The 27,942-nt window shown below is 42.8% G+C and overlaps 3 protein-coding genes across 3 annotated transcripts; 1 reads left to right on the top strand and 2 right to left on the bottom strand.

Moving 5' to 3' along the window:
* Window positions 1-70: 70 nt before the first annotated feature.
* On the bottom strand, window positions 71-10,852 carry trim65 (tripartite motif containing 65). The gene is made up of 8 exons (XM_083787407.1): window positions 10,773-10,852; window positions 9,813-10,305; window positions 8,931-9,026; window positions 8,583-8,813; window positions 4,007-4,175; window positions 3,089-3,178; window positions 1,995-2,212; window positions 71-484 (listed from the first exon to the last, which is right to left on the bottom strand). Exons 2-8 carry the CDS (start codon window positions 10,257-10,259, stop codon window positions 173-175), a joined length of 1,563 nt encoding a protein of 520 aa, XP_083643533.1. The 5' UTR covers window positions 10,260-10,305; window positions 10,773-10,852; the 3' UTR covers window positions 71-172.
* A 113-nt stretch (window positions 10,853-10,965) lies between these two features.
* mrpl38 (mitochondrial ribosomal protein L38) lies at window positions 10,966-16,430 on the top strand. Its single transcript, XM_083788343.1, has 9 exons — window positions 10,966-11,055; window positions 12,189-12,377; window positions 13,180-13,311; window positions 13,512-13,711; window positions 13,873-13,945; window positions 14,150-14,195; window positions 15,285-15,443; window positions 15,870-16,006; window positions 16,230-16,430. Exons 1-9 carry the CDS (start codon window positions 10,971-10,973, stop codon window positions 16,364-16,366), a joined length of 1,158 nt encoding a protein of 385 aa, XP_083644469.1. The 5' UTR covers window positions 10,966-10,970; the 3' UTR covers window positions 16,367-16,430.
* Window positions 16,431-17,337: 907 nt separating this feature from the next.
* On the bottom strand, window positions 17,338-27,942 carry fdxr (ferredoxin reductase). Its single transcript, XM_083787878.1, has 12 exons — window positions 27,585-27,942; window positions 26,671-26,765; window positions 25,237-25,332; window positions 24,478-24,600; window positions 23,803-23,916; window positions 23,448-23,549; window positions 23,114-23,221; window positions 22,171-22,255; window positions 20,654-20,856; window positions 19,272-19,443; window positions 18,819-18,992; window positions 17,338-18,257 (listed from the first exon to the last, which is right to left on the bottom strand). The coding sequence occupies exons 1-12, from the start codon at window positions 27,646-27,648 to the stop codon at window positions 18,121-18,123; spliced, it is 1,473 nt and encodes a 490-aa protein (XP_083644004.1). The 5' UTR covers window positions 27,649-27,942; the 3' UTR covers window positions 17,338-18,120.

Genomic DNA, 27,942 nt, shown 5'->3' with positions numbered 1-27,942 from the left:
CTAATCCAAACATGATAGATTAATAGCCATAAGACACAGCATAAAAGAAAACTGTCCCAAATCTCTGGTCAGGGGCACCTTCTACAGCAAGCCGACAAAGATCAGGCCATCATCACTTATTGCAAAACCCTCATTCTCCCATTTCGCCCATCCCCTCCAACGAGTCCAATCATCATGTCGTGGAGCAGAGCGTGACGCTGACGCCCTCGCCTATCCAGCACGCCGGGAACAGCTCCTGGGTGAAGGCGCAGTGGAAGGCGTGCAGCCGGGTCGGCCCGTCGCCGTAGTACGTCAGCGTGCCCGCCTCGTAGTCCAGCAGCATGCCCACGCGGCTGTGCTGGGTGTGGCCGGCCAGCGTCTCCTTGCGGCCGTTGTGCCAGGCGCTCAGCTGCCGCTCGTCCAGCTGCAGGCTCCAGGACAGCTCGTTCATGCCCACCATGCACCGCTTGCCCTTCTCCTTCCTGGGTATGGCCTCGTACGTCACCTGAGGAGGGGGCGACGGCAAGGCGGTTGCGGGAAGCGGGAGTGGCACAAAGAAAACAATTTCATTAATTGCGAACGCATTGAGCACTAACTATAGAAGCTGGCCTAAACTGTCTGTCTGTCTGTGTGTGTCTGTGTGTGTGTGTGTCACGCTGTAACACCACCGGCCTGTCACCAGAGTATCACACACAAAAACACACACACACACACACACACACACACACACACACACACAAACTTAACTTAAAAAAATATAACTTAAAGAAAACTTAACTTAAAAAAAACCTTTAAAAAGCATGCAATTTATTCTAATTGTTGTTATTGCTATTTACGAGCTGCGTTCACTTCCCGCGTTCCCGCGTCTTACTTGTAACAATACTTATGGAGAGATGACTTCCGCACACCCCGGTAGGCAATTTGGAGCAGGTGCGATGGTGACGAGGCATACGACGTAACCTAGCCACTTGCTAGGTTCAGAGCATTTATTCAGGTCTCGCGACCTTCCTCGGGCTTGAGGAAGGCCTGAGGAAGTCTGAACCTAGCGAGTGGCGGTGTGCGGGTGTCCCTTCTTCCTCCTAATTAATAACAATACAAAATGTTGATAACATTCATCCTCTCATTATCTTTCAGGGATGTGCTGAATGTGCTGAATGAACCACGATAAAATATTTGATTAAAGACATCTCTGTCTTTGTCACGTGATTATATTAAAATAATCAAGGGATGGGGTTGTATTAAAACGTATGGTGTATAGTGGAACAAACACATTCTAATGCATTTATTTTACATAATAATGGTTGATGGCAGCTTATTGTACATTTGTTTTTCTTCTCTCCCATCTGCCATGTTTTAATTTAATGTAATATATTTGTGTAGTTTTATTGTGTTGCTTCTTTGTGTATTAAATTGCATTCCTGCTATGGCCAAAACAAGAATACTGTAGGTTCTGTCAATTTCAGCAAAAAAGCCCACAACCATTTCATTAATTAACCAATTAACTTCGTCATACGACAGTGTCACATGGTGGAAATAGCTACAAAATAGATACAAGCTCACACCACATTGTAATACGGCGTGTTGGGATCTTGTAGATCTGTTATTTTGTAAATGATTTTCATGATTTTATTTTAGATTACTTGACCAAAATAGAGATGCCAAGTTGAAAGTGGTTGATGTTTTCTGAGTGATTACCAAAGTCAAACGATTTGTCACACACGTTACCACAGTGGAATTTGTTCCCCGCATTTGACCTATCTCTTGGAGCGGTGATCCGCAGCCACGCCGCGCTCGGGAATCATTTGATTCGTTGATCTGACCCCCCCAATCCAACCCGTTGATGCCGAGTGTCAAGCAGGGAGGCATTGGGTCCCATTTTTACAGTCTTTGGTATGACCCGGGCCCGGGGATCGAACCCCCGACCTCCCAGTTTCAGGGCGGACACTCTAACCACAAGCCCCACTGAGCTGGTTAATTATGTTTCAGTTGAAGTGAAATACAGAGCTTGTTTTTACCCCCAGATAGGCCCAGGGCTTGGACACTTCCATCTCCCAGTAGTGCTGTCCGTGGGTAAAGCCCTGGAAGCAGAGCACCTGCCACGTGTGGTCAAAGCGGGCCTCATGGGCGGGGACGGGGCGCGGGCCGGAGGTCAGGTGCTCGGCCCGCCGCAGCTCCTGCGACAGCAGCAGGTGACCGTTGGCTGTGCGAGGGTCAAAGGTCAAGGAGCATCTAACTGTAACGAAAGAACAAAACGAAACGACGTATTCAAGGTGGATAGGATGATATCAGGGGTCTGCAGCTTGGACCTCTGTTGCCAGGTGGTCTGGTGCAAATCTATATCACGTGCAATTTAGAGACACAGTCATTATATGTTTAATTATTTAATACATACCATCCTAAGTGTGAAGCCTATTGACAATAAATATCTATTTGCAAATACATATTTTATACACGTAAGGGAGGACGTCTTTGGCTATGATACTTCCTCCCTTTCCAACACCCTTGGGGGTGTCACTTTTTATACTGTAGCTCCTTTAACATTTCTAATGATAATCAGTTCCGTAATCAATGTTTTTTTGCGATCAATTGCCACTATAAAAGCTTATCTTCCTATGAATGTTGATCCATGCTTTTATCTCACAGAGGGTTGACTTATACTCTGGCATTATTGGTCACGCACTTGCAGTTATTTCAGAACAGAATGCTGCTGCGTGTGTCCTCAAGGGGACCAAAAAGCGCAATCACATCTCCCCTGTGAAATTTAGAATCGATTTTTATAACTTTGTTAATTGCTTTTGAATCTGCCTGAACTTATTCAACACTATAATAACCCAGTTAGAGCGTTTCTTTTTGCGGTGGCTGCCCCCAGGCTCAGGAATAACCTTCCCCTCCACATTAGATCCGCCCACTCCATTGAGACGTTTAAGTTCTTGCTTAAGACCAATTTTCTTTCATTTGGCTTTTAATCACAGGTGAGCTCAATTTTAATTTGATCACATCTCGTTTGACTGTATTTGATTTGACCATGTCTGAAACATAAATAGACGAACTGAGAGGTCTCACTGATTTGGAATACAAAGCAGCTGTAGTGATGTTTGATAGCACTTACAAGCACTGAGGCCCTCCTTGCCACCAGGGTGACACGGCGCAGCAGGACTGGGAACCACAGCCAGGACTGGACGCTTATCCTGCGGGGAAGCTGAGACCACAAGACCAACATGAGAACACAACACAGGGCCTTGTAGAATAATAATTTGTTATGGTTAGTAAAACTAATTCGGTATTTAAGTCCGACGTCATTTTGTAGTCCTACGTTACGTCCGGGTCCAAGTGGCACCAGCTCCCGTCCGCTTCTCATTGTAAATAGCAATATCTAAACGCGTGAATCTTTTTGCAATAACGTTATTTTTCAGAAAGGAAGCCATTGAGGGTTAAAATGGGTCTTAATGCTTCCAACTCGAGTAGAATTATTAATGTTCTGTCCGTGTCCGTGACAAAGAAAATAATATGATGTGGAGACAATAAAGACTATTATTATCATTATTGTTGAAGGTGGTAACAGTCCATTTTCTCAGTACAATATTTCGGGGGCATATTTAGAATGTGTGCAGGGTTGAGTACGTTAAATCTAGTTTGCATTAATACGATCTCTAATATAATGGAGGATTTAGTTGACACAATGAAATAAAATGGCGATAGTATTCAGTGTGGGGCAGACGGCCTGTCACAGCCAGATTTGGGAGACCTGTAGCTATGTTGTTACGAGGAAAGCGGTAAAATAAGACTTTAGTGGTTGTTTTCGTCTCCGATTTTGTCCGACGGAGGGACACAGTATAACTCTATAACACAAAAGCGACACAAACAGTAGCTCTGGAGGGTCCTACTCTCGGGTCAGCTTAAATACTCAATAGTACCTGAATTCAAGCATGAGTAACTTAATCTGAACTACTAGTAACTTAGAGTAATATGTGACTAACATAAGGCTGGGGGGTGGGGGGGGGACACATCAGTCTCAAAGCCAGGTCACCTTCTTTGTCTGGACGAACAGCAGTAGTCACTGCTTTCTCGAGGTCCTCGGACACCAGCTTGGAGAGCCGTGACAGAACCTCTGTAACCACATTCAGCCGATCCTGCAGGTTAGAGGTAATGTCCAGCGGAACATCCTTAAAATGGGGAACCTCTACCAGCATGGATTCCTATGAAGAGAGATGTGCAGAATGGACTTAATCACTTCAACCACTATTGTATACTTTTAGAAAAATCATGGACATTTGTGCACATTTGTATATTTCGAGATGAGGCCAAATACATATACATTTTTTGGGGGATCCTTCCTTGACATGACAAGTTTGAGAACCACTGATATAGCGACATGAGTTTTTCAGAAAACTGATTTAGAAGACATTGACCTCAGGTCTTAATTGCTTAGTTATTCCGTTTATTTTTTGTGCAAATAATTAATTAACAAATTAATTTCATGCATTGCTGACAGTAATACATGGATGTTAGTTAAATACGTGTACCAAGGCCAGACATCACACAAGCCTCACCAACATTTTACTTTGTGTAATTAAAAAATATGATTTTTGTAAGCACAGAGAACAATAGATTTTGACCAATATAACCCATAATAAGTCAGTGAATTCTATTATAGTCAAAACCTTCCCATCCAATGACAGACAGGTGAGGTGAGCAACTCTTCTGTTCATTAATGCTGATCATGAACAGCTGTGGGACCATGCAGCAGCAAGCCTTAAAACCTCTGCTGAGGAGGGCCAGCCAGTCACTTCCTCCTCAGCACTTGGACAGTAGCAGCAATGGGGAGCATTTTTGATCTTGGTCATCTTGCGCTCGCTCTTTGTTTTGCCAGAGGTAAAAGCTTTTTGGTTTGTTTCCAATGTGCACGTATTAAATTGTTATAATTCTGTCCTCATAGTTTGGGGGAGCATTCATTCTATGATGTCACCTAGCTCTGGTCCATAGCTCTAATGCGTTGCATTTTTTAGAGCTATGTTACTGTCAACTTCTGGGCAATATCGTAGAGGGCGCATTGGAGTAACTGAAAGTATTCTTTTTCCAGTGGAAGTGAGTGCTTCCACTAAGGAAAGTAGGCTTTCTAATGACACAACCCGCCTTTATTTTGGTGAGTAGCAAAAACGTTATTTTTATTTAGGTTAAAGATGAGAGGCTGGTCTGCATTCATGCAAGCCCCGGAAGTTGACAGTAACATGGCTCTAAATGCAACGCATTGGAGCTATGGATCAGAGCTAGATGTCACCTGAATATGCAGTAATTCATTTTAAGCTTTTCTAGTCTGTCTATGATGACTTTGCATGAGTTCCTCTTCTACCCCAGATTTAACTGCAAGTGTTTTAAAGTTATTAGCTGCATTAAAACTCAATGTCTTGTGCCAACAGGATTATGTTTCACACTGAACTTAACTAAGCTGAACGATCAGAGTGGCCAACCCAACATGACGATGCTGAACGATCAGAGTGGCCAGGCTAACATGACGGTGCTGAACGATCAGAGTGGCCAACCCAACATGACTATGCCGAACAACTGGATTAGTTGGCTTACATGGTTCAACACGACTCACAACCAGGGGGGGACAAGGGCGACTTTTGGGGGGAAGTGGTTTGGCTAATTGAGTGACTTCTATGAAAACAAAGATTCATTAGCCCCCCCCCCCCCCCCCCCCATAGCACCCCCAGTCACAAACGACGGCAGTAGAAACCGTGCCAGAGCCTTATTATTAATTGTATATTGTTCAAAAATAAGTTATTAAATGAATATGAAACAAAGTGTTTTTTTTTAATTAATTTTAATTTATCCAATATTAGTTTTGTTAAATCAAAGTTTTTTGGAAACATTAGTTACTTTTCAAACGGTTAGCAAAATCTAAACCTGCTTAGATTATTTTCAAATTGTCTGTTTTGTAAAATGTTTTGTTTTAAAAACTTGAGGGCCCTCCCTATGTTAACTTGAGACTATTTACCAAATGTGGGTTCAAGCTGTAACATTTGAATACAGTTAGGGCTGGGTCTGTTGAGAAACTCTACCGCTGGGTTCTGAATGAACGGCAGCTCGAGGGTGACAAACAATGCATGTGTGAGTACCAGCTAGAAACTATAGTAAAATACGCACATCACTTCGTGGAGGTGCTGGGTTCAAAAAGTAATATATGATAAGGGAAGGGAACCCGCACACTCATATGCTCCAAAAGATAAATGTATTGACTATGTTTCGAGCCAAGGCTCTTCAGTTTGACCAGATGAAGAGCCTTGGCTCGAAACGTCGTCAATACATTTATCTTTTGGAGCATATGAGTGTGCGGGTTCCCTTCTCTTTTCATATGAGTACCAGCTAGGACACTATTAATAGACGATTAGAGGTTTGCTGCTACTAAAATACCTGCATTAGAATGAAGACAGCTAGCTCCATTCTAAACTGCATTTTAATGTGGGAGAGGAAGGGGAAATGGAGAACGGAGCATCTATGAAACAATTCAAGGCCAACATGTAATGTTGGGACAGGATTATAGGCTGATTCATGGATACGTGTTTTGGTCTGGACTTCTCCTTAAATATGGCGTACCAAAGCCAGAAACTTCACCAACATATTACTTTGTGTAATTAAAGAAATATGATTTATGTAAGTAGGCCTACAGAATAATGTTTTGACCAATACAACCCATAATAGTGTAATGACCCTGCAAATGACCCGGCCGTGGAGCTAGCTCTCTTGGCGTGGCTTGTTGCTTGCTAGCCGCAATTTGCAACTCTAGATTTTTTTATAATGGGATGAATCTAGAGTTGCAATACCCTCCATTGACTCCCCACTCATCCAATTTGCTTTGCGATCTGCTTGTCTTAAACAACGTTAAACTCACCAACATTGCAGCTGTAGGCCAAGCTTGAATTATCCTCTTTCAATCTGCTGAGCTTGTTTTTCATAAAAGTCCACCCAAGACATGTTATGAGCTACTTTCTGTCAAGTGCTGGAGTTGGAGTGGAAGCACTCGTCGTATGTCACTGAACGGCCCTGCGTACCACCTGTTTCGAATTTGCACATAATGCAGGAGGCAGCAGCGTGACCCGTTAACAAAAACGAGTGCTTCCAAACTGCAACACTTAGAAAAAGAATCACCTGCACAGAATTTCTTGACAGAAAGTAGCTCATAACATGTCTACGTGGATTTTTATGAAAAAACAAACTCTGCAGATTGAAAGAGGATATTTCAAGCTTGGACTACAGCTGCAATGTTGGTGAGTTTAACGTAGTTTAAGACAAGCAGATCGCAAACCAAATTGGATGAGTGGGGAGTCAATCCCATTATAAAGAAATCTAGAGTTGCAAATTTCAGCTAGTTGCTTGCCTGGTCTACTGAGTTGGAGATCGGGGTTCGACTCCAGCTCAGGGAGCTGAACTTTACGTTGGTGTCAGAAGTGGTCGAGGACTGCTGGAGCGTGCCCTTGTGCGAGGGACGCGAGTGACTAGAGGAGTGAAGCGAGAAGCGTGGCCGGCGAGCTTCAGAAAGGAGGGGGTAGTGTAACGACCCTGCAAAAGGCCCGGCCGTAACTTGCTCCTCCAAGGGAGCTAGCGCTCTCGGCGTGTCTTGTTGCCTGCCTGGTCTACTGAGTTGGAGATCGGGGGTTCAGCTCAGGGTGCTAAACGTTACAATATGAACAGTCAGTACATTTTTATAATCAAAACCTTCCCATCCAAATAATGACAGACAGGCAGCAAGCCTTAAGCCAAATTCCAATACCAAAAATCTCGGCCACTCGCATATGTGGCCTGAATACCGCCAGTTTGAACTCTGCTAATAAACAAACTGCAGCGATTTACATTCAGACACTGGCATTATGTGATTGTCTACACAATGCAGTCGCTGTACCGCACTGTTGTGACGAAAAGAGAGTTGAGCCAGAAGGCAAAGCTCTCTGTCTACCGAGCAATCTTCGTTCCTACTCTCACCTACCTGTATGGTCATGAAGTGTGGGTCATGACCGACAGAATAAGGTTGCGAATACAAGCGGCTGAAATGAGTTCTCTTCGACGGGTGGCTGGCATCTCCCTTAGAGATATGGTGAGAAGTTCAGCACTAGAGAATTCATTTTAAGCTTTTCCAGTAAACTCGGGATGAGTTTGTCAATTTTAGCGTTTCTGTATCCTAATGGACTCTATGTACAGCAACCACATAATTTCCTCTGCAAAGTCCTAGTAGTACAAAGTAGTAGTAAGGTTGAAATCTCTTTTTTGCAAGTAGAAATATATCCGGGTCTCAAAGGGTTAGAGATACCTCTCATACCTGACGAAGACCCATAACCGTAAGAGTCGAAACGTTGTACTAAATACATTTTCCTGGGAGCAGAGACACAGTGTGCGGACAACCCTTCCTTTTCATTGTACGTATATTTTTGTCCAGCACCTGTAGAATTTCTGGAGATGTGCGTGCTTCCTTTTGGATCGTATCTTAAAGGGTTAGACCCTCAATACTTAAATAGTAAAATGGTTAGCGCCATACTTTATCCATTTTCCACCCTCTACACCAAATCTATTAACTAAGCTCGTAGATGGGGATGGGCTGTTTTACAAACCTTTATAAGCTGAGTGTCCGAAAGGTGATGCAGGCCAGCTATCTGTTTTTGGCTCTCCTGCAGTTTCTGGGCCCTCTCCTGAAGTTCAGCTACTCGAGCTTCTGCTTCAGAAAGTGCAGCATGCTTTTCCTCCTCGATGAAGTGCTCTGTAGCTTCTTGCTTATCGGCTAGTACTTTCATTAGTGTGGAGAACTTGGTATTCACCCAGTTTGACGTCTGCTGCAGTGTCACCTGTGGGAGGAGGGGTGTAACAGAAACTCTGTGGTTGACATGATTCTACTCGATCATACTTTGGTCTGGCCTGTATCATAATGGGAGGTTGTGTTGATGACCTGAAAATGGGTTTACCTTGGCTTTGCCGATATTGTCATTCAGCTCAATTATACTCCTCTCTGTCTCTTCCACGAGTTTCCCCATCTCCATACTCTTCCTCGTGAGTAGCAACTAAGTAAATGAAAAGGCATTGGACTTCAGATAGTTGTACAAACAACCAAAAGCATGTCAACGATTGGCTTTTTAACCAAAACTTAATTTGGAAAGTTTATGGTGTGTAGAGTATCAGGCAAGAGACAATGACATAAGATGGAATGCAGATGAAGAAGGCCTCTGGGCCGAAACGTCCATTCTGTTGTTGTTTGTTGGGCGAAATCGAATAAAAACAAGAATCCTAAAGGATACAGCGTGAGTGCTGGTATTCATTCCTATTGATTGATTGATTGAAATATTTAACAGTTTGCAGAATTACAGTACATTTCAAGCACAAACTCAATACAAAGACTGTTAACTGTGAGTGGACGACCCAATTAAGCATTACACTTGTTTACAACAGGGTCCACCTTGTTCAATTCATCAAGACATTTAGAGACGTACAAATAAGACACTTCTATATAGTTAAAGAACAGAACAGGAATTCATCATAAAGGAAGCAAAAAGGGAAAAGAAACATATACAGTTAGGGGAAAAGGGGGTTGGGGGGCGGTGGGGGGGGATTCAGATTTTACGGGGGCCAGTTTCGAATTGCAGCCGTCCGTAGGTGCCCTTTCTGTATCTTCCAGAGCCGTGCACCTGTTACACTATTACGTGGAGTCACTCAACTTGAGTGCTTGCTCTTGCTTTCATCTTCAAAAACAAAACCTACACACCCACCCGGTCATAAGCTCTTTATAACACTGCCCTCTCGACCGCTACATGATAGTTTTAGCATCTTTTAGCATTTACGTGGAGAAGTACCTCTTGATTTGCTCTCTCCGCTTCCAACAGCACCTTCTCGTGGTTCTGGCATTCGGCGATGGCACACTCGCAGCACACAGACATCTTGTCCTGCTTGCAGTAATACACCAGCGGCTTCCTATGGCGGTCGCACAGAGGTCTGGCCCTCGCGCCCTCGCTGCTCCTCATGACGTCGTCCCGGCAGGAGGACGACGAGGACGAGCCCGAGGAAGTGTTCGCGGCCTCGGTCAACACCGACAGGGACACGTTGCGCTTCAGCGCGGGCCTGCTGGGGAACTTCTCGATGCAGATCGGGCACTGGGGTCCAGCGCCCGCCTTGCTCTGGGTGTCCCAGTGGAGAGTGATGCACTTCTGGCAGAAGGTGTGACCACAGGGGATGGTGACGGGGACGCGGAAACGGTCCAGGCATATGGCACAGGTCAAATTGGAATTCTGTGATGACTCCATATAGCCCCCAGAGATTTTGCACACGCCTTTTATACTGTAGGTCTGTCTGCGAATTAAAGGAGAAAAAAGTTTGTGCTCCAGTAGGCTACATTTCAGCCATGAAGAAATAACTTTTCCAACTGCCAACATCACCTACCATTGCAAAAAATTCAACTTCACTTAAAATGCTGCCCTGGATATTGGTAGACAACAGGCTTATAGAAGCTGTGACAGGCTGTCACAGTAATTGCAACAGTAATACAGCAGTAATACAACAAAATTAGCGTGTCAATAATACATGGCTGCCACTGACAGCCACATGTATTATAGAAGTTGTATTAATAATGTAAATTATCCAAGTGGAAGGATCGATGAGCTAACCTTATGCTAGCTAAAGCTTCAACACACTTTAGCTGGGACTCTACTAGGACTCACACATCGACATAATAATAACACCATGTAAGAATGTGGTGAAATCTATAGCACAACCAAAAGCAAGCCGGCATGCAACAACAATCAGAACACAATCCTTACCAATTCTCAATACATTCATGTACAGTACAGTACAGCATCTGATCTCTGATTGTATGAAATATGAATACAGGAGATCCTCGATGGAGCTTCACTGGTGATGATGACGACACACGTCACGCAACGTAAACGTCGTTACGTCACACAGTCAGTCACTCCCATAGATATTATATGGTCACTCCCCTCCGTCCATCATCCAAGATGGCGCTGCGCATGGTTTGCACTCTGGCGTTGCGAACAGGGACAGATGTAGCGGTCAATAATGCTAGGCCGTTTGGCACAACGGGTAAGAGGATTAATAAATGATGAAATATAAAGTACCACCAGGTTATGATTAATGCCTGGGTCTATTTTGTTAGATCGTGTTACTTTGGTGGGGGACCGATCAATACTATAGCTGTCATTAGCTCTGGTCTGCACCAGAGCTAAGCTGTCATTGAGGTGGGGTGTCATTTGGTTATTTCCCTTCAATCTGATTATCATCCTCATTGTCAGAATATATTGGTGAGATTGAGATAGGAGAATATTAGGGAAGTGGTTCTCAACGTGGGGTCTGGGAACTCCCAGGAGTTCTTGAGGGGTTCCAGGGGTCCCTATCCGCTAGCCCTGAAACATGACTGCCATGTATGATTAGAGTCATGAACCATGGCTACCTATCCGCAAGCAACAATAGCTATAATGTCAAGTGTTGTTATTACAACTTGGATGCAGATGGCGTTGCTTGGGGGTTCTTAGCTAAATTATTGATGGTAAGGGAAAGGAACCAATTGAGGGGACCCTTGCAGATCTGTATTACTCTGAAGGTGTACTAATGGAACGAAATGGACCCTTCCATTTGGTAATTTTGTTTGTACACACTCGAGAGTTATTGTGGCATAATGCATACCACCAAACTGGGAGTCCTTGAAATTAAAAATGTTTGAGGAGTCTACGATCGGACCACTGATTTTGTGGTTTTGGCCAGACTACTGGCCCAGGCCTGAGGTTGAGATTTTCTAAACATCATCTCTAACTATCTCTGCCATTCCATCGCTGAGCTATATATATATATATATATATATATATATATATATATATATATATATATATAGTAACGATCCCAGGAACCGGAGGCAGAGACGTAGTTCCAATGATAAAGATCTCTCTTTATTAACCCAACGATCAACAGTGTAACAACAGCATTTGTGCTCATACTAGTCAGTCATGTACTCTCACCCTCACTACCCACACAGAGCGTACACATAGGCCCCCGTCACTCACTTCCCAGTCCCGGAAGTCCCACCCCCAAGACAGTCCTATTGACTGAAGCCATAGCTGGCCGCTACACTATATATATATATATGGTTGCTGCTAGCTTCTAGATCGCATAGACTAATAATTGCCATTCTATTTACAATGATGTTGTTTTATGAATAACAGCATTTCTGTGCCGCTTGACGCCCCCAATGGGTCCAATGCCTAACGAGGACATTGAGTCCACAAATCTGGAATCGCTGGAGAAGTACCGCAGCTTCACCCGGTACCTGAGAAAAGCTCAAGAAGAAAACGACAAGGATGTGTGGTGGAAAACCTACAGGGGGCACGTGGAGAAAGAAGACCCTGAACACGGTAACTATGAACCACCTAATAAAACACTCACAATAATCTTATCGGCAGAGATTTAAAGTTATCGTGAAATTGTCCTCTGTCATGCACTGTAACCAGGATGAATTAGCTTTTGTTGACCTGCAAATTCAGTACCACTTAAACCCTCGATACTTCATAAAACATCTGCAAAAATAGCAGATCTACATTGTGGCGGCAGTGGCCCGATGGATGGCAACCATGAGGTTCCCAGTTCGATCCTGGGCTCCCTCAGAGTTGGTGTCGAAGTATCCTTGAGCAAGACACTGAACCCCTAATTGCTCCCAATGAGTAGGTTGGTGCCTTGCTTGCATGGTTTCCTCCACCATCGGTCCATGAATGTGTGTGAATGTAATGCACAATCCTTGTAAAGCTCACAGCGCGACATTGAGTCACCAGAATCGTTTCCATCACTTCTGGTCTGGAATTATTGCAGTTACAATACTGGTGGTTCTTAATCCCGAGTGTACAAATGGAACCGTTCCATTTGTACACCGTTTAGAGGGAATCATTAACCCATTTTGAGCGGGAACCCCTTTTGGTGGTTACATACATTGTTATAATTTAGCTATTGAAAAATAGCACATCTACAAGCTCATAGCGCGCCACCGAGTGGCACGCTATGAACTTGTAGGTCTGCTATTTTTTTTAAATCGTTAAAATGTGCCTCAAATCTTTCAGAAAATTGTCATGATTTAGAAAACTTATTTTTTTTAAAATAGGTTAAGGAGCCGGAATCGTTGAAAACCCAAATGATCCCAACCCTATGTCTGGTGCTGCTTTGCAGGTGCGGAGCGGGTAAACATCGGACTGCCACAGCGCCGTCCTTCAAGGACTAAAGAGACGCGAGAAAGGAGGCAGATTGTGAAGGCCAACAAGAAAGATGTGGACCTAGAGAGGGCAACCCGTCTGCGATCTTGTAAGTCTGCCCAGACCGATGTAAACGCATAATCTTTTAAACTTTAAACAATTCAGTTTAATTAATTTGTAATGTGGTTTGTAGTCGAATGTCTCAAAAAAGAACAGCATTTTCAGCTTCCAATCAATGTGCAATATAGCCACTATTTCCGAAATTCTGAAAAAATAATTCAAAACCAAATCTATTGTTTTCTTTTTCAGTCAAGATCTCTCTAGATAGAGTGCAGGACACCTGGAAGAAGACCAGCCGTCCGTTTCACATTCAGAGACTGGCAGACCACTATGGCGTCTTCAAAGATTTATTCCCCATGGCTTATTTTGTTCCTGCCGTCTCACTCCAGGTCACCTATGGCCAGGACGGTTCTCAAGTGCATTATGGGAATCATCTAACGCCTATTGAAGTAGGTTAAAGAGTTTTAGTTTTACTCCTATTTAGATATTCACGTGTCTCACTTCTGTATTTCATCCCTCCTTTTGTCTGCAGATTATGCAGACACCCATTGTATTAAAAAAAAAAAAAAGTTATTCATACACTCTTACTGTACTATGTTATTCCATGTAGGCTACTTCTGCTCCCCATATACATTTTGAGGCAGAGGAAGGTTCTCTATGGACACTGCTGCTCACCTGTCCAGGTGAGTCTCACAACACCAGTGTCACCTACTCTACATGCATCTTAAAACCCTTTTTAAAGGGTAAGAATGTCCTTTTGTTTGAGTCACTGAAGGATCTTACCACCACCATATTATGCATTCTATTTAAGATCCACATGGAGGCGATGTATGGCCAGGCTACTGTTGGATTCACAAAGAAATTGACTATTTTATTTGTTTTAACAGATGAGCATCTCCTGGACAGTGAGGGGGAGTATGTACATTGGCTAGTGTAAGTAAGCAAAGTCCTTTATTACACTCGCACTCACACAGGTGGTTGGAATTCAGTCATTTTGAGAGATTCAGCAGCCACATGCAATCGCATGCGGAGGAAAACAATAACCCCCTCAACTCCTTTCCCTGCCGAACATGTGTCCAGACCAACCTGTTGAAGTCAAGTCTCGCTGTCCCTGCCTGGCTTCTCACCCCTTAACAACGTCCAATTATTAGTTAGAATTCCCCAGGTTGGCAGAGGAAGTGTAGCGCCCAGGATTACATTAGATAATTGGCACTGGGTGAAAAGAAAACTGGGTTACAAAATCGTGGGATAAAAAAAAGAAAAAAGAAAAAAAGAATTCCCCAGCCAAGTCAGATTTGAACAACTACAGCCTAATTCCAATACCCAAAATCTCAGCCACTCACTCGATCACTCCAGCATGGCGGTGTTGTGGTGAAATTGGTGACCTGCCGAAATGTGTAACCATCTTGTGGACATCACACAACTTTAATACATGGATGTCTTCGAATTGGTGGCCTGAATACCGCTAGGTTGAACTCTGCTAAACTGCAACGATTTACAGTCGGACACTGATAGTCTACAGACTCTACACGATTGTCACATATTTCAGCAGGTCACCAATTACACCGTAACACCACCATGCTGGAGTGACCGAGTGTGAGTGAGCGAGTGGCCGAGATTTGGGGTATAGAGGGTATGCGCATGCTTAAAGTGAATGGCAAATCGAGTGGCAAAGCAACATGCAAAGTGAGTTTAACGTTGTTTAACGTTGTTTAATGCAATCAGATATGACTTTTCTGTGTGGATGTATGGGTTGTCAAGGCCAGAAAGTAGTTTTTTGCCACTCAGTAGGCCTTCCTGCATAACTTCCTGGTTTGATGATGATGTCACGTGCATACCCTCTATTGGCATTTGGCACTCGTCTCTGCGGTGGTGGGCTTTTCTCTGCGCCACGTGGACAGATTTTGTTTGTTGGTGTTTGTCAATCCAATTGGAACCATTTTGTGTTTTGTCCACCACCTTATTTGGTTCATCCCGACTGACGGGAAGGGGGGGAACTCTTCATTGACTGTGCCTTTCCAGGGGAAACATCCCAGGGGGAGCAGTGCAGTCAGGAGAGGTACTGTGTGACTACCTCGCGCCCTTCCCTGCCAAAGGTACGGGCTTCCACCGCTACGTCTACGTCCTGTTCAAACAGGAAGCACCCATCGACTTCCAGGGAGACGTCAGGCCTTCCCCATGGTGAGAAACGCACTAACCGTACATATTTTGTTCTATTACAGGTTTTCTTTCTAAGGACATTAATTGATATTGCTACTTGGCATGCTGTTTATGCATTCGCATGCTGATGTCCAAATGTTGCAACTTGCAACATTTATTCTAACTAGTGTTAAAGCTCTCCAATCCCTGACGTATTATAATTAGTGCAGGTATTGCAGTATTGTTGGCAATTTGGTATAGTAAAAGTTCCTGCAGTGATACAGATATGATGGATAAGCATAGCTGGTAATGCCGTGATATAGATATGATGGATAAGCATAGCTGGTAATAAAATAAACATTTGGATAAGCTTGGAAAGTAGAGTAGAGTGTCAATAAAAGAAGGCAAGTCTTTGATAACATGCATACAAACATGACCCACATGTATTCTCTCTCTCTCCTTGTCCAGCCACTCGTTGGAAGATCGTACATTTAAAACGGTGGACTTCTATAGGAAGCATCAAGACACAATGACTCCAGCTGGTCTGGCCTTCTTCCAATGCCAGTGGGATGAGTCCGTTACCAACACCTTCCACAATACACTCGGTAAGTTTGCGCGCACACACACGCACACACACACACACAGTGAGTGGTCTGTTGCGTGGCTTTTGACTGTAACAGTTCTGGATGCGTTTATAAAATCATTCAGTAGTATTCGCCATGTATAATAGTTTTGAGGTTGCCTGTTAGATTACATTTATTTTATAATTGGTGTCTGCTGTAGTCTTTTTTTTTTTTTAAATAGAGGTTTGACTTGCGTTCTCCACAGACATGAAGGAGCCAGTATTTGAGTTCATAAGGCCACCTGTCTACCATCCTCCACAAGTCAAGTACCCTCACAGACAACCCCTCCGCTACCTGGACCGTTACAGAGATGGGAAGGCGCACAGCTACGGGATTTATTAACAACCTGTGAACCACATGCATCCATATCAGCACTTCTGGTTAATATAATAAAAGCTTCTTCTTTTTTTAAATTCAGTTTTCAGTTTATTCTATTATCTTGGTCTGATATTCCGCATTTATCATCTTAAGTGAAGTCTGTGAAAACACTGACAAAATTAGGAATGTGAAATAATGCCTACAATATGATACTGATCTTGATAATGCCATGACCTAGAAATAGAATGTTTGTGATCAAAGAAATACTCATATAATACATTTTAGTTTTACTCAAGTAAAAGTATCAATACAGAATTCAAAATATACTTTGAAAGTAATCATTATGCAGAATGTTGTAGATCGGCTATTTTCAAATGGCACAAGGATAAATGGGGCTGAAGTGCAGGTATGTTTTGTAATAAATACAACTCTAGTAACTAAAGTTTTCAAATAATTGTAGATTATACAATATATTTACCTCAGATGTAGTGGAATATAAGTAAAAGTACTTTAAATGGTTAATACTTCAATAAAATAAGAACACCAGCCTAGTGACCTTGTAGCTAGTGTCCGGCCTGAGACTGGAAGGTCGGGGTTCAATCCCTGGCCCGGGGTCATACCCAGTGCCTCCGTGCTTAGCACCAGGGTCAAGGGTTAGATTGGGGTAAGCTCCCTCCAACATACTGGCGTCATGTCCAGGGGGTGTACTTGTACATCATGCTGCCTCACGCTACAGAAATATGGCTCGGCAATAAGGCTTACTTGAAGTAAAAACACCTCAATTGTACGGTACTGGATCATTAAAAAGAATGGGCATTTTTAGGCATTTATTTTAATGTCCTATAAATTGGAACAAAATGTACAGTGGAGTATGGTCACAATTGTGATCAGGAAATGTTATCCATGACAGGACTAGGCAGCTATATATTTTTTTTTGTATAAATGAAATTAATAAAAAGAATAATCAAGAACACTTTTCAGTCACTATTTCCTCCAAATATACACAGCATATGGAATCTCTTCATTATAAGGCTCTTTAAGTGCTTTTTCAGATTCCTAGATTGATGGTGATCAGCAAAGTCTGGATGGTCCTAAAAATGCGATGCTGCCTCCAACGACTGGCTGTCACAATCATTAGATTGTACTTCATTGTCACTCAAATAATTGCAATTAACAATACATTTTGTTTTCTGACGTTGACCATTGGAACATGAACAAAAGTTGCATGGGGCAGATGAACAAAAGTTGCATGGGGCAGATGAACAAAAGTTGCATGGGGCAGATATTACAAACACATTTAATAGCTATACATTTTGAGCTTGTACAGTAGATGTGCCATTTCCACTATTTTTGAAAATGTTTGAAAATTAATTTACATGGAAATGATAATACTACAGACGAAAAACTGTTTAAGTCCAAATTCTATTCTGACCCTCCACGAAAAGGCCTCGTTGTCCTGACCCCTTATCCATCATTCATACATTATGGATAATTAGTGTGGACTTAAACTGTTATTCGTCTGTGGCATATTATTTGAGAGTAACAATTATTGTTACTCTCAAATCATTATGATTAGATGTGAATAATTGTGATTAGAAGATTATGTAGCCTAGTCATAATTGTGACAGGCCAAGTGTGTTTTTGAGTGGTACAACCACTCCAAAGAACAGCAATGTCCCTATGTCCGCCCCTATGTTTAGAGTACCAACAGGGGGCGCTGTTGCACCTTCAGACTGGTCAGATTTCTAGTGTCATTTCGAGTCGTGAGTAGCAAATCGCTACGTTTGTGTCCTGGCCAGACGAAGCATTTCCTCCACGTCAAGCAGTTTCTCCCGTGGTTTTCCCTTTGCCCGTCCTCTGTTCGTCTCTTCTTTGTCAATCTTCTCCCAATCTGAGAAAGTCACAGGCTTCACTCCTACAAACCACAATAGTTTGAAAAGGGGGGAAAAAAAAAAACTATTAGAAGAAAATCACATTTTTAATATGGCATCTAAAGGGCAGCTAAAATGAATATCTAATTACTGAATCGAGCAACTTAAACTGTACAGGGTACGATAAGACGTCTCACTGTCTAATAATAATCTGCCATTGATGTGGCCATGAACATGGGTTTTTTAACATGATTGGAAGTAAAGTTTGTGGCAATAGGAGTGAATACTCTCTTATCAATGTCAAATTATAACCTTTCTTGACTTAAAGGAACCCTCCAGCCATTTACAATGAGATGGGGGGGGGGGGGGGTCTGACTAAATCCATATAATCTTCAGGGTCCTTGACATGAAAAGGTTTGAGAACCACTGATATAGAAACATAAATTTATCAGAAAAAGGCCTCCGGTCTTAATGGGTTAAATTCGTAATTTCTATTTTATTTTAACTTCAATTATCTGACTGACACCGCAGAGACTGCTCAACACCTGGACAAACAAAGATAAGACACACAAGTAGTGAGTGAAGTGAGTGAACTTCTTGTTCACCTCTCTTCTCAAACAGAGCACCGATTCCCTGCGAGCCAGACTTGGTGGCGGACACGTCCAGGGTCCCTGAGTCAATGTCCTCCAGAAGGGTGCGTGCTGTATCGAAGCTGTTGTTCATTGTAGTGGCGATCACTCCGGTTGGGCCCGTTTTCAGCCATCCACTACAATACAGACCTGGAGGGAGAGGTTTTATGTTTAGTCATTTTACTCCTAACAGAGAGATTTTGGGGCGGGAAACCCTTTTGGTGTTGGCATCATGTTACGCTTTAGCTATTGAAAAATAGCTAAAGCTCATAGCGTGCCACCGAGTGGCGCGCTACGAGCTTGTAGGTCTGCTATTTTTTTTTAATCGAAGAACGACTGACATGGAAACATAGCTTTTTCAGAAAACTGTCAGGATATTTTTAGAATCTGTTCTCAGGTCAGAAGGGGTTAAACACTGATGCAAAGCACCTGCAGCCTGCTGGACACGGCCCATGGAGTTGGGGACGATGGCCTTGCGGGGGTCAAAGGGCACCGATGAGTCGATGGGGAGGCTCTTGTAGCCAATGCTAGTGATGATCAAGCCACAGTTGACATCCTCCACCTCGCCTGTGGGCACGGCATGCAGTCCCTCGCCTGACCCCTGAGAACACGCACGCACAAACACACTTTAAGGCCCAGACGCTCCTCAGACGAGAGATACGCTCTGCTCGGAACACAGGGAAACAGGTGGCTATGCCGACGACCAGACGTTATCTGTATACATGAACCCATGCACACCCATTCTGACCTGAGATCAGATTAAAATGTCTTCTATGTCAGTCGATCTTCGATTAAAAAAAAATAGCAGACCTACAAGCTCATAGCGCGCCACTTGGTGGCGCGCTATGAGCTTGTAGATCTGCAATTTCAATTTCAATAGCTAAAGCAAGACATGATGCACACCAAAATGGGTTAACAATGTATTCATGTCTACACAAAGGAGTAGCACACAGATATTATAGGTGCAGCAGCAATGTCAAAGTTACATCTCACAATCATGGCATAATGTCTTCATGATACAATAAGCTCTGTGCTCTGTGTAAAAGTAGCAGTGTCTCCACCATATATGGCGGCTGTCAATTATAGAAGAGACAGCAGTATACTTTTCCAGCCTTTTAATATACTGTGTATATATATATATATATATTTCTTTTAGGGACCTTTTTACTCTAATGTTTTGATGGGCGCTAGCCCCTCCAACGTCTGGCTTTCAGATATGAAGTCATGTGGCAGCCAAGTCTATGGACTTTTAATGTTAATGTCTTATTCATGCTCTCCCAAACATCAGCATGCCCCTCCCCAAAAAGCAGCATGCCACCCTGTGACGTCATGTGGAAGTCAAGTCTATGGACTTTTTGAGGGGCGCTCTCCCCTCCAACGTCTGGCTTTCAGACATGACATCATGTGGCAGCCAAGTCTATGGACTTTTAATGTTTTGTCTTATTCATGCCCCACCCAAAAATCTGCATGCCCCCCCGTGACATCACCTGGCAGCCAAGTCTATGGACTTTGGGCCCTATCTTTCTCCACCCCTTACCCCTAAACTTATTTGACATTTTTTACTACATTTTAAAATAGATCAACTAGCCGATCTACATCGACACATTGTGATCTTGTAGATCTGCTATTTTAACCATTGTAAAAAAATGGAAAATAAGTTTAGGGATAAAGGGTGGCACAAGATATAGTGTATTCCCCCATAGCGCCCCTCACTTCACACGAGTCAGACTTATATTTGAGGCACAGATCCTCATCTGTACATAATCGATGCATCGTCTTTGTTACGTTTGGGACGGTACAATGCCGCTCACCTCAAGTCTGTTGACAGCCAATCGGATGCTGGCTACTCTGTTGGGGTCGTCGGGGGAGGGGAGCACCGCGAGGGGACTGCGGAAGAAGCGTAGACACCAGGCGCGCGTGGCCTTGCGGCGCCTCTCCTGCTCCTTCTCTCCGGGGGTCTCTAGGGCGGTCTTCAGCATCAGCTCTGTCAGGCGCTTCCTTGGCCTCGGCACCTCTGATGTGAAGCGGGTCACATTGGGGGGGGGGGGGGGGGGCAAGGTTACATCAAATTTGCTTCAACAAACACGCAGTGACTGACAAACATAAAAACTACGAGTATATTGGAAAATGTGGTATGGAGTGGTGCTAGAGGAAAGGCCATGTGGTCACCAAAACCAGTAGGGTTCATCCACCGAGGTTCATGAAGGTGCACAGAAATGTCAAATCTAGACCGTTTTTTAGATATCTTGTTGGGTCATGCTGGTATAGGCATCCTAAAAAGTAATTTAACCGCAGCAATTTTTCTCTATAACGTTCTAAATGCTCGTGCCACGTGCCAAAACAGCTCAACAACAAAGGAAGGTTCTGTCTTAAAATGGTTTTGTCTTGTGGCACATCTTTGGTTTGAACTAGGCTTGCACTAGGCTTTAGACTGGAGCCCTGCCCCTGCTAGCAGGACCCCCACTAAGATGGTTTCAGTTTAATGCTGCAAAAACAGCACACAGATTTACAGGATGGACGAATGAGGATTCTTACGTGAACGAACCAATGTTTATGCACTCTCAAACACAAAGGAATGGAAGAGAGCAAGTGAGTTCAAGGCAAACATCTGGTGTATACTCAAGGGCAGATGGCTAATGACGCCTGGAAAAAAAATCTGGTTAGGGTAAACTAAAAGTACACTCTAAACAAAAACAGAAATCCAGTGGTTCAGTGTTCCTTTGTTTTTGTTGTTCTTCAAATCCATTGCATAGTCATCAGTGGAATATTAAAAATATCAATAAATGCAATCCCAGCATTGTTGTTGGAAGAGGCAGCTACACTTTCCTCACAGATTATTGGTTCAGAAGGCCATTACATGGCCAAAACATGCCGGCCAGCATCAAGTTAAAAGCTGTCCTTCCACTCAAGGACGAGGTCAAAAGGATTGTACGAGTTTGGTCTTAGTGACGGATGGGAGTGTTTTGCAACACTTTCCTTTGCAGAGTATTACACACCCATTTGCAAGATTACATCAACCTCTTATGTTTATGAAATCAAATATCAAAATAATAAGGCATGAATTAACTAAAGTAATGTGTTTCGTTTTGTCCACTTTGTCAGATTTTCTTCCTTTAGCTACAACAATAATGTTAAATGTCACATCAGTAACTTCTGCAGACAAAAACGGGTGCTGCTAAGCCAACGTAAGAAAGAAACATGTGCGGGAGGGGCAGGATTAATTAAGGCTCTACGTCCTCCCAGTTGGGGCTCCTCACTGGCAGGTGTGCCAATACACAATCAATTGGCTAACGACTAAATTGGGGAGAAAAGGGGTAAAACGTCACACCTTTAAGGGCCTCTGCAACACCCTCAAACTCGGCGGTCACCATCTCGGGTCTGGTGCCGGGAAGATTCACCATCTCCCTGAGCTCCTGTAGAACGCAAAAAGGCAACAGTGGCGAGTAAGAATGAGTTAAAGGACAACTTTAGTTTTTTTCAACCAATGTTCATGTTTTAGGTTGTTATTAGAGAAACTAAAAGATGAGTGTTTTTTTTTTTCCATTTGCTGCTTTCTTTCGTTTTAGGGATTTTAGCTGTTTTTGACAGGGGGGCGGGGGCATTCGAGCATGGGGCTAAATATGTATTTTTTTACAACATTTTATAGCGATTACTTTTTTAATTATTTACTATAGTCCTAATAAACCCCTGGAAATTTCATCTGGCCACAAAACATCACGAGATCTACTGAATGTGTCAAACTGACATTGAGCCTATGACACACAGTGTGGCTTCCCCCCAGTAGGCTACCTTCACATTCAGTAGATCCTGTGATTTATTTGTGGCCAGATGTAATTTCCTGGGGTTTATTAGGGCTATAGTAAATAATAAAAAAATAAATCTCCATAATATTTTGTAAAAAAATACATATTTAGCACCATGCTCGAATGCCCCCGCCCCCCTGTACAAAACAGCTAAAATCCCTAAAACGAAAGAAAGCAGCAAATGGAAAAAGAATAACACTCATCTTTTACTTTCTCTAATAACAACCTACAACATGAACCTTGGTTGAAAAAAACTAAAGTTGTCCTTTAACAAAGGCACGGTGACAGTAGGTAGAGTAAATAAGCAGTCTCTGATCTTCAGAAAAACACCTGAGACAGTTTTTTTCTCTCATTTCAAGTTGGTTCTTTGGTTATGCAGCCAAAAGTGAAATAGTACTTTTACTACAGGCTAATTTCAAGGTAGGATAAAAACTGATACGATTTGACCCGTCTAGTTTTGGAACACACCTTGACTGAAAATGCTACTTGAATGGGTCCTCTCCTGCCCACGAGCAGCACCCTCCTGACTCTGCTCTCTGCAAGGGCATCCAGGGCATTCTGGGTGATATCCGTCTTCTGCCGGCAGGACAAAAGGAAAGGTTTTCAAAGCATAAATGTGTCCTGCTACAGCTGTCAAAACTCTCCATATATCCCTTCCATTTGTTGGCATGTGAGAAAAAACAAGGAACTGAGCATATTCACAACAAGGCGGACAATCTTGGTCTCACAATAGTCACACGACTGCATGACCGAGTGGATATAATGTGTAAGTAAACGGAAGGAGACAGAGTCTGTTTCTTACCTTTAGAATGTCAACGGGAGACAACAGCAATCTCGCTACATCCAAAGCCACATTTCCATGGCCGAGGATAACTGCTGTGTCACTGTCTAAATTTGGGCTCAACTAAACAGAACAGGGAAGAAGAGAAAAACTATGATTTCTTGATTACTTCATGGAAAAAGTACAGGAAGAGACAAACAGAAGATCTGATTTATCTGATGTACGTTGCGCTGAGAACGGCACAAAAAACCCCAAACAAAAACAAAAGTCAAGAAACGGCAAGATATAGTAACATCTTACGGCAGTGTCACTTGCCGAAAGTAAAAGAACATTTCAAAGAACGAGATACAATTTGATGAATTTTTACACCAAATACCTGGCTGTTAGCGGGTAGTCCATTATACCATCCCACAAAATCTTTGGCCGAGTACACACCAGCAAGGTCTTCTCCTGGCACCCCCATTCTCCGGTTTCCCTCTGCTCCATAGCTCTACCAGGGAACACACTGTACACATCAGTACACATATCAAACACACACTTACTTACGGGGCAGCGGTGGCCGAACGGTTTGCGGAGCGGTCTTGATACCGGAAGGTCGCCAGTTTGCATCCCCGGACCGGCACGTTAAAATTACCACCGCTGAAGTGCCCTTGAGCAAGGCATTGAACCCCTACCATGACATTCTATGAGCAGGGTGTGGCTGTAAACAAGTCCTTGGCTTAGTCCACTTCCCTGGGTAAACAAAGAACTTTGCTTTGCTTGACAACATTGTATTGCTTAAACTTCAACTCATGATGGCCCAGTGCAATATTAGTGCAATGTTGTTTTCTCCAAATAATATGGACAATGATACTGTCTCTATTATAGATAAAAGTTGAGCTGAATGTATGCTATCTATGTCATATGACTTAATACAAAATATCAATATTTCTCGAAAAAATACATTTATTTTTTGTTTCTTTTGTGTGTGCACTGAGTTGCAAACTAAATGTTGCAATTGTGCACTGAGCATAAAGGAAGTGATAATTGAATGACATTACACGGTTCTCACCAGTACGACTGCATGGTACGCGCGCTGCAGCTCCTCCACAGTCACATCCTGTCCCACGTTCACACCGCCATAGAAGCTACAGCGGGCGTGCTGCGCTGTCTGAGTAAACGTGCTTATGACGTTCTGGTGGAGAGGAGAACGAGACGGTCAACATGAAAAAGAACTGTAATGGCATTCTAAATTACAATATTCATGACATTGAACTGAGGCTGAGCTTAAATGCAGTATTCTATATATCCTGATCATGTCAAATTATCCCTGAACTTTCTTAGCTCGACATCAATCATGCTTGTTCATTAAAATATAATGATGGCCATTAGGAACGCGTGCCCCTCCTGTTATGCAATACCCATTACACTTCACATGCAGAAGTGTTACTGTAGATCGGTTATTTTCATTATTGGTCGTACAACAAAGTAGTGTTTATGATTAATCAATGTGAGAACCCATCTGCAAAACATAAAGGAAAAACAGCGCCCTTTTTTCCTTTGAATGTCAACAGTCAGTCTCTCCTTAGAGACTAATGATAAGTGGTTAATGATTGTTACGTTGTGTGGAATGCAGCAAATATCTGCTTCATACCCTCAGCCCACGCAGACTAAAGGCTTGCCAGGTTGGTTTGACAAGTTCTATTGCAACACCCCACCCAAAGAATGGTTTGGGTGGTTCTTTCCCATTTTATGTTTGAGGATAAGGCCCATACCACATTCACTTGTATTTGCTTCACCTTCCGTGAATGCTGCCTGGGACTAGTCTCACCTTCACCTCAGGATGGTCAGGGGCCACCCCAAACCTGACCAGGCCAAAGGGGACAGGAAGCCGCTCATAAATGTCCACCTCCATGTCTTGTCGAGCCTAGGACGCGAAAGCAAACAGACATTATTTTAATTTAACCCATTTAGACATGAGGTCGATTCTAAAAATGCAGTGTAAATCAGTTTTCTGAAAAACTAAACATTTGTATTCATTAATAAAAAGAATGTTGCTATACATAGCAACATCTACAAATGACAGATGATTGAAAGGTATAAAGAGTTATAAATTAAATGGGTATAAATTGTTTATTTTTTTTGTTAAATACGTTTAATATAGATTCATGAAATCTACCAAATGTTCATCTTGTCTGCATTCAAGAAATGCTGACCCGTTTCTCAGACACAGCTGGCCCATAAGCCTACATCTTTCATCTCTTTAACCAGACAGCTAAAATCATGACGTTTTTGAGGCTCACGAAATTATGGTTTGTGAGTCATTTCCAGGCATTTCCAACAGACAACAGTCTTTTGTTTAATCTGCTGTTTGTAGTTAGCAGATTTGCATTGTGCATAACAGCAGCACGCCAGGCCCAGTGCCACCAACAATTAGGCTGTGCCCTCTTTCAACCTTGAGTGCCCGGATCTGCCATTGTTTATGTTTGTACAGTGGCAAACCAGGGCCTGCGTGGTACTAGGTTTGAAGCCCTGACAAGCCCTTCATTGGCCACTGATTTTGTTGAATTTAGGTCAAAAAAGATGATCATTTTTATTTTTAAGAATCCACTCCTGCCCACTTTGACAGGCTGGAATGGCTTAGGGTTGACGACAGAGTACAGCATCTTGCAATGGGTCTGGTCCACAAGATTCGCTACAGCACCAAGATACCTATGTAGTACCTGTCTAAATACTTCCTTAATGTCAACAAAGTTCACACCCACAACACCAGAGGGAGTTCAACAAACCATGTGTAACCCAGATTCGGCACAAACGAGAGACTAAATTAATTTCGCTCCTATGCATGTCATTAAGATATGAAAATCCCTTTTCTCCTTCAAAACTGCTCTCAAAGGGCACCTACGGACGGCTGAAATTCTAAACTGGCCCCCGTAAAATCCCCCCCACACCCCTTTTCTCCCTCACTGTATGTTTGTTTTCCCTTTTTACCTCCTCTATGATGATTTCCTGTTTTGACTATATAGTTGTTTATATTCGTACGTCTCTAAATGTTTTGATGAATTGAAAATGGTGGGCCCTGCCGCCCTATTGTAAACAAGTGTAATGCTTTATGGTGTCGTACAGTTAAGTTTTTTTGTATTGAGTTGTACTTGAAATGTACTGTAATTCTGCACTGTTAATAAGTCAATCAATCAATCAATACCGTCCAAGGGGAGCTCGTCGTGGGGGATAATCTGTCCCTGCGACGAGCACTGTACTGTACCTTTATCAGACCTTGGGCGGTGTAGAATCCTGCTGGCCCTCCTCCAACAACACACACCTTCAGGGCGGAGGCGGAAGTTACCAGCCTACGAACACCTGGAAACAATGCAGAAAGAAATGCATAGTGAAAATCCTCAGCTCACTGTTACTGTTAATGTATCTCCAGACCATTTGTTACTCCATTTGTATCCACTTAATTCGTTTACAAAATTTGGTTCCATTTGTTAACTCCCAGAGTTTGTCTGAAATTCTTTATTAGGAACAATCCCTTGAGATGAACCATCTCGTTTTCAAGGGGGTCCGCAATTCACAAAATACACTTCATACGTAAAGACCATTTTTTTACAAACAATTCAACCAGACAAAACAAAACATGACAAAACAATACAATTCCAAGATAAACAAGAGACAAACAACAAAACAAAAACTGCAACAAGACAACATTTCACATAACATGGACATAACGTAGACATAACACATGGATCATTGCATCATGGATCTGCTATAGTGATGATTAGTGAAAACATGAACAGGTAGTCTCAAGATGAGAGGACAGCACAGTTTTAAACAAATGAAAAGATGTTATTGAACGAATATGGACAGGTAGATTAAGTTAAGATTTCACTGTGTAAAATAAACAGTATGTGTGCACAATTTTTAAGCTATAGTTTATTAATTATCTGACAGCTGACAGCTAGCACAAATCCTAAGTGTTCATTCAACTCTTATAGTGTCCAGTCCACAAACAATTATGCTACAGTACCAAATGGTCTATAATGGATCAATCTAGCTCTATAGCATTATGTGTAGTGTAGTGTAGCCTTGATACAAGGCTCTGGTCATGGACCAGAGTAGCACCACATAGCTAATTTATATATGCGGATTCATCCAAGGCTATACATTACACTTACTTACCATCGTGAAGCCAGGCACCTCTCCGTCTCCCTGACGTACGCAATATTAACGTAAACATCTTCATCTGGCAAACAAAGGCAGGGGTCTTATATCCTTATTGTCAGACAAGCAGCCACACATTGCTGTCACACAGTGTATAAGAACCGCCGCTGGGTGGACAGCGAGCAGCAGCAGCAGCAGCCAAGGTGACAACTGGAAGCTGATCCACAGACGGGACGTGCAGGGAAATCACCCACTACTACTACACAGTACATGTAAGTGACTCATAAACTACCACAGATAATTGGGTTAATCTTCAACTTAATGCGAAGAACATTAGAGCATTATAATGGTAACCTGAGAACAAGCATACGCGATG

This window comes from Protomyctophum parallelum (assembly GCF_964188405.1).
Source record: "Protomyctophum parallelum genome assembly, chromosome: 17".
Classification (NCBI taxonomy): Eukaryota; Metazoa; Chordata; class Actinopteri; order Myctophiformes; family Myctophidae; genus Protomyctophum; species Protomyctophum parallelum.
This window is presented reverse-complemented; position numbering and strand designations above follow the sequence as displayed.